The following is a 10532-nucleotide window of genomic DNA, read 5'->3' as shown; positions in this document are numbered from 1 at the left end:
TTTTCTTGAAGTAGGGTCCAAGTCTCCTGGGTCTTGTTCGTTGAGAAAATCACGTTCCCGAAGGTTTCATTCCGTTTGGACTCCGTTTGATATTCCTTTTCTTCGAATCCCTAAAATAGGCAAAAAAAACAGCAATTCTGGGCTGGGCCTCCGGTTAGTAGGTTAGTCCCAAAAATAATATAAAAGTGGATAATAAAGCCCAATAATGTCCAAAACAGTAGATAATATAGCATGGAGCAAGCAAAGATTATAGATATGTTGGAGACGTATCACTTATCAAAGGATGGAAAAATGTATGGATAGTCGTAAGGAGGTTCTTGGAAGCAAAAGGAAGCGAAGCGTAAGAATTGGAGACAGGATGATCTCCATTCTCCATAGTTGAGAGTCAGGGTCTATATTGTTTTATATTATTTTACCTTAAAGAGGGTATTTAGGTCCTACCTAATACTGATGATCATGTGCTAAGAACAACTAAGTAGGGTTGATTCGATGACTATGAGGATGATGATCGTATGACTTGTTATTAATAACGAGTAGAAGTTGTATAATGATGATTAGTAGGACTTGTTATTATATATGATGATGCATGATGCGAGCATGAATAGTTATTATATATCCGTGGGTGAAATGAACATGGATTGGATTGAAGTGAAGGCAATATGCATCAAGTTTGGATTGTACTACTTTCGACATGCACCACATGCATCTTGCCTTCACTTCAATCTAAGTCATGTTTAGGCATAGCAGTAGCGTTGGTAAACCAAGCACGGAGATATAAGAGAGAGGACACTTCTCTGTATTAGCTAGCTAATAACAACCTAAATTAACCCTCCAAACCCCTAAACCAGCCTCTTTAAAAAAAACCTCAGCTCCAGCCAGCTGCTGACGCGTGGATGCCTTTTGGTCCCGGTTGGTGTCACCAACCGGGACCAAAGGCCCCCCTGCCTGGGCTAGCCGCAGCGGCCACATGGAGGCCCATCTGTCCCGGTTCATGTAAGAAACGAGACTAAAGGCCAAGGGCATTAGTAATGACCTTTTAGTCCCGGTTTCAAAACCAGGACAGAAGGCCCTTACGGACCGGGACAAATACCCCTTTTTCTACTAGTGATCCTGTCGAGCGGCGGCCATCCAACCGTGTCTCTCAAATGTTCGCCTCTTCCGTTTTTTTATATAATTTGAATATTGAAAATAACTAAACATAAATACCATAGTGCATCAATAGTTCAAATCTAAATATTTTAGTGCAACAATTCAAATAAAAATAATACAATCCAAAAGTAACATTTTGAAATAAATAGTTCAGAATTTATTTCAATTTATTCAGTCGAGCATTATAATTGTCCGTATGAAACGGCCACAAAGGCTGAATCCGACGAAGAAAAGTCCACAAACTCGGCATAGAAATACTTCTCGTCTCAGTACACCATGTTTGCTTGAAAGTATACAAATGTGACATCCCCTATAGGTTAAACGTGTTTGGGAATTTTACTGTTAGCATGGCATGCCTCGTTCACTTGTGCCCGATTACTCTTTCCGGTGAAAAGATTGCTAAATCTCCCACGTACCTATAAGGCACGCGGTAATAGCTCTGCAAACTCTAAGGATGTTACTGTCCTCATGCGTGATCACTGGAAAGTGGATATTAACTAGTTTCAGCCACTTGCACTCTTTTTCTTTGGATAGTCACCAGTCAGTAAGAACCATGCTCCCTTTCCAGGATCTCCAAGACCATTTCGACTTACCCTCTTAGAGGAAGCGTTTTCTCAATGCAACCTTATGCATGTCTTGAGAAATGATTTCTCCCTTTCTGATCAGCCAGAAGTATATGTGTCGTTTCCATGGCCTGCAATTACATTTCAGTGTATCTCAAGCCGATAGTTTGTTGATTGGAAATCACCCAACTATCGCGGCAGTGCATTTGGCAAAACATGGTGTCAGAGTAAACGTAAAGATTTTTGTGGTTGTTTATCAACAATGGACTCAACATGAGAGAATCATACCACAGAAAAAATTATTCGTCCCTCACTAAAGCTATGTCATGCGTCGGGAATGGAGTAAAGGTTGTTGGCAAAGCCATATGGGTGTTATCGAGTAATGCTGCACATACATAGGTTTACGAGGGTTTTACAGGTAGGTGGGTTTTGATTGTTGATTAAGGGGGGAGGGGCCCACCTCCGTGAAAATCAGAGGGAAGATGTTAATTAGAAAGAAAGAATCATAGTCGGTATATAATTGCGTGTAACTCTTTGTACATTTAGCATTATTGGTGTGTTACCTCTGCATTTCCGTTCGGGATTTATATTAGAACTTAGTATTTGTTATTATGTTTCAGCCTTATGCATGAACATAATGATATATCAAGCGCGTATTGGTGCTGAGACAGGTACAATTCAGTTGAGCTGTGGTGAACGTTGACACCCAGCGAGCAACTTGGTAAATGGGGAACGAAAGCACACCTCTGTGCCGAGAAAGAAAACGTACGCTTGTACTTTGTACACGGTGCGGGTCGAAACAACATACGGAAACATCACAGCACGATCTCATTGGCATCACCGAGCGAGCAGCCAACATGGATCGGACGAACTACTCGGCTGACCTCTACCAACTGGACTTGAATGCACCACGCACGTCCATAAGTGTGCGCGCCGGTCAACCTTTTGCTGACCCTAGTCATGGCGGACTACTAGTGCAGTTATGTACTACATGCTTCAACTCAGCATGCATTTGGATGCTGAGCGGGGTGATTAACTAGCCGGCTCGCGGCAGGTGGGATGTTAGCTAGGCGACACATGGCTTGCGATCGAGCTCGGAGTATCGGACCGTGCGTGGCCGCCTATAAATAACCATCTCCACACCACAACTGCAGCACTCCAACACACACAACACTTGCCACTGCGAGAGCGAGAGTGAGCGAGGAGCAGTCCAACGTACGCACGTACGAGTACGACGACGGCCATGGCGATGAGGAAGGAGGTCCTCCTGGTGGCCATGATGCTGGCGCTGCTGGTGGCGGCGCCCTGCGGGGCGCTCGCGGCGTGCGAGGTGGGGCAGCTGACGGTGTGCATGCCGGCGATCACCACCGGCGCCAAGCCGAGCGGCGCTTGCTGCGCCAACCTGCGCGCCCAGCAGGCGTGCTTCTGCCAGTACGCCAAGGACCCCTCCCTCGGCGCCTACATCAGGAGCCCCCACGCGCTAGAGACCCTCACCTCCTGCGGCCTCGCCGTCCCCCACTGCTAGGCTTGCCCCTAGCGACCGAGCATGGCTCAGCTATAGGTAGGCTACCTCCGTCCATGAGAGATGAGAGACTATAATAGCTTAGCCTAGCTGAGACCTGAGAGGGTGCATGAATGCTTCCATGATGCTGGAATAAAATGTTGGGTGATGATCGGTGCTGGAATAAAATGAGTTTTCCTACCTTCTCCTCGGTTTCCTCTTTTCAACGAAAACCACGTAAAAGAATGGGCAACCGTCCGAAATACGCCCAAAATTACGACGAGTCACTCACAAATAAGCCGCTGGTGAGGCTGCACATTGCAGCAGAAACACATGAGATGCTCTACAAGCTAGTGATTGCTTTGTTGTACTGTTGGTTCCAACGGGATTGAGCACAAGAAGGCGCATCTTTGATTACTTGTGTGGTGTAGCTTTAAACACAATGGCACCCGCTCATTAACTCGTGTGCATTGAATTCATTTATCAACCTTTAGTTTGGTGATATGCATCCCAAGCTCAGCTCCATACAATCAAGCCCGCACCTTTTCTTTTGTTTCGACAAGGGCAAAAGATTTGACACATTCATTAGTTAAGAAGGAGTATACCAAAATCACTAGCCCAAAGGCGAAACAAATGCCTACTCTCCCGACATAATATCACTCAAGTGCCGAGCCCCGGCTAATACCACTTGCACGTTTGGTCTCGGATCTTGTGGATGACTCGCACTCATTCCAAATTACCCATGGACACTACTCCACGGCCTCTGCTTATCATGCACAATTAATGGGGAACACGGCTCCTTCGTTTTAAGCCTACCATTTATAACATTTGGGCATGGCGCTTTTCACATCCTGATTTGTGTTTTCTATTTCTCTTTGTGTATTTTGGATTTTGATCTGAATTCTTAGGAGTTGTAGACACATGTGTTCTGAACATTCACACAAAAAAATCAAAAAAGTTTATACATCTAAAATTGAATTTTCCAAACTTGTATGTTAGGAGCATTTGACACTACTGGAAAAACTGTCTATGCCGAGTTCTTTCAGCTAAGCCGGGAGGCAAAGAATGGTGAGGTGAAGAAAAGAGTCGGGATAGCCAAGAGTCAAATAAAATGCAAACCTCAACTGCCATGCGGAGCGACCGGGATGGCGGCGGCCGCCGACGGCAAGCAAAGCACAAGCGATATGAAAACAGGAAGAAACCCGGACGCGGTTGTTCTGCTCGCGAGCACAGGTAAGCACTTTGTCAGGACCGGTCGATACGGCATTGGGATATGTGGCGTTGAATTACTGAGCCAACGGGTCGATCATTGTTAAATCACGAGGGGAGGGAATACAGTATGCTGCTGCGGCGTACGCAGCGCCGGTGACGGAGCCCGCAGATGGCGCTGTGACGGGATTTTCCCTGAGCCGTGGCTCGGGTCGTAGTTCTGCTCCTGATCCGTGGCTCAGGAACTGGAATCTCCGGCAGTCGGCGGTGGGCAGGCCAGTAAATGACGAATCAGACCAAAAGCGGAGCTGTCTCCCACCTCTCGCCAAGCTTTCTTGTGTTGTCCATTGACGCCCGCGGAGATCTGTGGAGGAAGGAATACACGGCGGCGAGATTTGGCAATGGAGTTCCTGATGCAACCAATTAGGAGGTAACGCAAATCCCTCACCTCCGTTCCTCTTCCACGCCCCCAATCCGTCTCCACAGAGTTTATGCTTGTTGGTTTTGCAATGGTCCTGATTCAAAGGACTTGGTGGACTGCATGACGGCGGTGTGATGTAGGAGGTGAACGACAACCAGCTACCAGTGGAGCCGCTACACTACCCATCGGTGGCGACAGCAGCCAAGGAGCTGCCCCCAATGGCCACTGGAAGTGTTGACGGGCAGATCTGTGCGGCGGATGGGGCAGTCGCAGCGGAGGGGGGTGATGAACCACAGGCGGCACCTGAGCAATCTATTGGCTAGATTGATCCCAAAACTCCAGGCTGGACTCGCAGGTAACCTCTCTGTGTACTAGTGCTTGCACTAGGTACTGTTCATCCGATTTTAGGTGTAGTTCAAAAATCCCACGAGCCGTAGGCATCTTGCGTATAAGCTGGTCAGTTCTGCAGTAGGATTTACACATATAAATTTGGAAAGGTAGATAGTGCAAAAAAATCGAATGGTTGTATATCGGATGTTTATGTCAAGCTTAATGGATATGCATTTCGGTTTATACTAGAGGAGAATGATTTTGTCCCTGACAATGAATTCATTCCTAAGATTTGGGAAAACCATGACAACGGGCATGATGACGATGCTAATCGGGATTCCGACGTTTCTGATAAGGATGTGAGCAAGAGGATAAAAAACATGCAGGAGGAAGGTGAAAAAACGACGCCTGTGGCGAATACAGTGTACGTGGTTCCTATGAAGACGACTCAATTTTCTGGTGTTCCTTCGGCACCTGCGCATGCGGGCATGTCCGTTGTGGCCTTGCCTACAGCAGGTCGGCCAGCACTTGCTCACACGCAAGCACAGGACCAGGCACGGTCCATGGCATCCACGGATGCATGCCCCATGCAGGCAAACGCCGGGCCGGAGCGGTCCACGGCTCCTGGCCGCACTGCGCTGCCCGCGACTGCTACGCGCGTGAGTATGGCTCACGAGCAGCCAGCAAGTGCTGAGGCCGTGCATGCAGCCCATGCTGCTGCCCCAGCGCTGCTGCAGTCGGAAATGGGTCCGGACGCGCCGCCAGCCGCCCATACTGCTGCTCCGGTTTCGGTTCATGCGCCAGCTTCTTCAACGACGCCACCGCCGAAGTCTCCAGTTCGCGCGGTAGTCGCCGTGGTTCCTCTGGGCCCAGCGGCGGAACGTGCGAGTGGATCAGCCCGAGCACCTGCAGCGGTCGTTCCGGTGGGACCCGGGGCGCGTCCCTGTTCACCGACCTCTGCGACAATCCGGACTTCGCCAACAACTCCGCTATCGACGCCGATGGGTACTATGTCTGGCGGGCAGGCTACGCCCGTTCGACGTAGTAACCGTCACGCTCTCTCTGTTGATGGTTCTTCCCCGACTGATGAGCATTCTCTGGCAAAGGCGATGCGCCGCCAGGCTTCAAGGAACTTGGACCCGACGACAGGTACCTCATCCGCTCAATCTTTTCTTTCCTTTTCAGAAACTTGCATTTCTTCTACCTTAAAGAATGTTGGTGTATCTATGGGAAAGAATGAAAATGAAATTAATCTGTCGGTTGGGGTAGTTAAACATATGGAGATCGACCGATTAAAGGTTTCTCCGAAGTGTCCTACCACATTACCGAACCCCGAAACCGATGAGCATGACGAAGCGGATGCCAAATATGATGGTCCGCTTATCTCCAACTTGGTTGGTGAGGTTACCGAGGTTGGATTGGATGACGCAAGACCTGGGTCCATGTTTTGTGACTTCACAGTGTCCACGCGGAAATCTAAATCACACTCCTCTAAAAAGAAACAAAAACCGCCCAAGAAGGCGAAGAGCTCCAAACCCATACGAGTTTCCACATGAGAGGCATGTTTTGGAATAGCAGAGGTCTATCAGACTTGGGTAAACATAAACACGTCGGTGACTGTGTTCGGGAACATGGATTGGATTTTGTGGTAATTTCCGAGGCTGGTAAGTGTGACTTTCGCCCGCATGTCCTCGATCACCTATCGGGTGGTTTCGACTACACATGGCACAGTCTACCAGCTCGTGGAAGGTCTGGAGGAATCCTTCTTGGGATACTGACGTCAGTCATGGACTTGTTGGCCTTCTCGATCGGTGAATTTCATATAAAATTTCACCTAAGAAACAGGGCTGATAATTTCACATGGACTCTCGTCGCTGTCTATGGGGCTGCCCAAGATGAACATAAAGCGGCTTTTCTTTGGGAATTGGTGAACCTGGCTAAAGATAACCCATATTCAATGCTGATTGAAGGGGACTTTAATATCCTTAGGTACCAGGAAGAGAAAAATAATGACCGCTTCGACTCCCATTGGCCTTTTCTATTCAACGCTGTGATAGACAGTTTGGATCTTCGAGAGGCCATTATGTCGGGGTGGCAGTTCACATGGGCTAATAATCGATCTGTGCCGACATACGAGAAGCTTGATAGGATACTCATGGACACTGAATGGGAACTAAAATTTCCTCTTGTAACCGTGCGAGCCCTTGAGCGTATCGAGGCATTATCGGATCATGCACCCATCATTCTGGATTCTAACTCTACAAATCCACCCACCCGTCGCCCCTTCAAATTTGAATTGGGATGGCTGCATAGGGAAGGATTTGTGGACATAGTTAAGAATGTTTGGGAGCGGCCTGCCATTGGTCGTACACCGATTCAGAGATGGAACTTTAAAATAAGGGCCATGAGGCAACACCTCACTGGATGGGCAAAACATACCAACGGAATATATAAAAAAGAAAAACAACGGCTCTCCACCATTATTGACGACCTCGACAAGATTGCAGAGACGCGCACCTTATCTCAACAAGAGATTGAATTGAAAAATCAATCTAATGAGAAGGTGGCTAGGCTTTTGCGAGAAGAGGAAATCAAATACTACCAGAGATCTAAAGCTGACTTCATTTTGATGGATGATAGTAATACAAGATACTTTCAATTGATTGCCAATGGGCGACACAGGAGGAAATGTATTTACAGTCTCCAACAAGATGAGGGGTGGATCGATGGTCAGGAAGAGCTCAAAAGGTACATCACGAAATACTACAAATCTCTGTTCGGGGCGACGGTTGAAGGAAACATCACCCTTGATGAGACTCGAAACAGATGATATTCCACAGGTCACGACAGAAGAAAATGATATCCTTACGGCAGCATTCTCAGAAGAGGAGGTGAGAGCGGCAGTGTTCCAGATGGAACACAACAAAGCTCCAGGACATGATGGCTTCCTCGCAGAATTCTATCAGAATTTCTGGGATATCATCAAGACTGACCTTCTGGAATTGTTCAATTGTCTTCATGCCGACAGACTTGATCTATTCAGACTTAACTTTGGTGAGATTGTCTTGTTGCCGAAGGTTAAGGAGGCCGAACGGATCCAACAGTTCAGACCAATATGCCTCCTTAATGTCAGCTTTAAGATTTTCACCAAAGTGGCTACGAATAGGTTAAACTCTGTGGCTGAAAATGTGGTCCGACCGTCTCAAACGGCCTTCATGCAAGGAAGGAATATACTCGATGGGGTTGTAATCCTACATGAGACCGTTCATGAAATGCACCGGAAAAACATGAGTGGAGTAGTATTCAAATTTGACTTTGAAAAAGCATATGACAAGGTCAAATGGTCTTTCCTCCAACAAGCTCTAAGGATGAAAGGTTTCTCCGATAAATGGCGCCAGCGGATCCAAAACTTTGTAACTGGAGGTAGTGTGGCCATCAAAGTCAATGATGATGTAGGCCATTACTTTCAGACAAAAAAAGGACTGCGGCAGGGTGACTCCATGTCCCCAATGTTATTTAACATTGTTGCCGACATGTTAGCTATTCTGATTGAGCGTGCTAAGCAGGATGGCCAGATTGCAGTAGTGCCACACCTTGTGGATGGTGGCCTCTCTATTCTGCAATATGCAGATGACATAATTCTTTTTATGGAACATGACCTGGATAAGGCTCGAAACATGAAACTATTGCTTTCAGCGTTTGAGCAAATGTTGGGTCTTAAAATTAACTTCCATAAAAGCGAATTGTTCTGCTTTGGAGCAGCCATTGAGTCGGCGGGTGATTATGCTAACCTGTTTGGTTGCACGCATGGCGAATTCCCGATGAGGTATTTGGGAATACCGATTCACTATCGGCGTCTCACTATTGCGGAGTGGAAGCATGTAGAGGAGCGCCTAGAGAAACGGTTGAGCAGTTGGAAAGGAAAGGTGCTCTCAGTTGGGGGACAGTTGGTTTTGATTAACTCTATCCTCACAAATATGGTTCTCTATATGCTTTCTTTCTTCCAACTACTAAAAGGGGTCTTGCAAAGATTGGAGTATTTTAGATCCACATTCTTTTGGCAAGGAGACGGGGAAAAGAAAAAATACAGACTGGCCAAATGGAGTGTGGTTTGTAGACCAAAAGACCAAGGTGGCCTTGGAATTCATGACCTACAGGTCAAGAATGAGGCCCTACTTAGTAAATGGTTGTTTAAACTACTTACTGAGGATGGTGTTTGGCAAACCATGCTACGCAACAAGTATTTAGGCCAAAAGGCGGTGTCTCAGGCATATTGGAAACCTGGAGACTCTCACTTTTGGGCTAGCCTAATGGCGGCAAAGAAACATCTTTTTCGCTTTGGGTCTTTCACGATAAAGGACGGGTCAGAGATTCATTTCTGGGAAGACATCTGGCTAGGCAATGCCAGTCTTCGAGAACAATATCCAGCCTTGTACATCATTGCTCACGAGAAGAATAATACTATTGCGCAGGTGCTCAGTTCATCCCCGCCGAATATTTCGTTCAGGCGGGATTTGATTGGGCCTCGCCTTACGTCATGGCATAATCTATTGTCCAAGCTGGTTTCGATTAACCTGACACAAGTCCAAGATGTGTTTCGCTGGAACCTTACTACATCGGGGTCTTTCACAGTAGACTCCATGTACCGTGCACTCACGCATTCTGAGGTACCGGTGAATAATAATAAGAAACTATGGAAGTCGAAGATTCCACTAAAGGTCAAAATCTTCATGTGGTATCTTCGTAGGGGGGTTGTGCTAACCAAAGACAATCTCGCATGGCGCAACTGACAAGGGAGTAAGAAGTGTTGTTTTTGTACTCATGACGAGACAATCAAACACCTCTTTTTTCAATGCAAGTTTGCACGTTCTACGTGGTCAGTCATCCAAATAGCGTCAAATTTATATCCGCCCACAAGTGTTGCCAATATTTTTGGTCATTGTTGGACGGTATTCCAAATAGGTTCAAAACGCTAATAAGGGTGGGAGCGTATGCCTTAATGTGGTCGCTATGGCTATGTAGAAATGATTTGGTTTTTAATGACAAAAATGCTTCTTCTCTACAGGTTATTTTCCGGTGTACGCACTCGCTTCGTATGTGGTCTATACTACAGCGAGCGGAGTACCAACCGCTGTTCAAGGCGGTGTGTATGCGATTGGAGCAGGTGGCTACGGAGGTTTTTTCCCAACATGGGTGGCAGCATAACCTCCGGATTGACCCACCACCACTTTCGACATAGGCATATATAGTGTCAGTCTATAGGACTCTATTGTTGCCGTTTTGTCGATTTTGATTCTTTTCTTTCTGTCAAAGTTTTTAGAATTGGCTGTGTGCATCTTAGTTATGCAGAGGCCGGGTG

The 10532-nt window shown here is 46.9% G+C and overlaps 1 protein-coding gene across 1 annotated transcript; it reads left to right on the top strand.

Annotated features, from left to right (window-relative positions):
• Positions 1-2877: 2877 nt before the first annotated feature.
• On the top strand, positions 2878-3419 carry LOC119298609 (non-specific lipid-transfer protein 2P-like). Its single transcript, XM_037575945.1, has one exon. The coding sequence runs from the start codon at positions 2956-2958 to the stop codon at positions 3235-3237; it is 282 nt and encodes a 93-aa protein (XP_037431842.1). The 5' UTR covers positions 2878-2955; the 3' UTR covers positions 3238-3419.
• Positions 3420-10532: the final 7113 nt, after the last annotated feature.

Source organism: Triticum dicoccoides, chromosome 5A (assembly GCF_002162155.2).
Source record: "Triticum dicoccoides isolate Atlit2015 ecotype Zavitan chromosome 5A, WEW_v2.0, whole genome shotgun sequence".
NCBI classification, from domain to species: Eukaryota; Viridiplantae; Streptophyta; class Magnoliopsida; order Poales; family Poaceae; genus Triticum; species Triticum dicoccoides.
The sequence above is the reverse complement of the archived record's forward strand: the minus strand, read 5'-3'. Positions and strand labels throughout refer to the sequence as shown.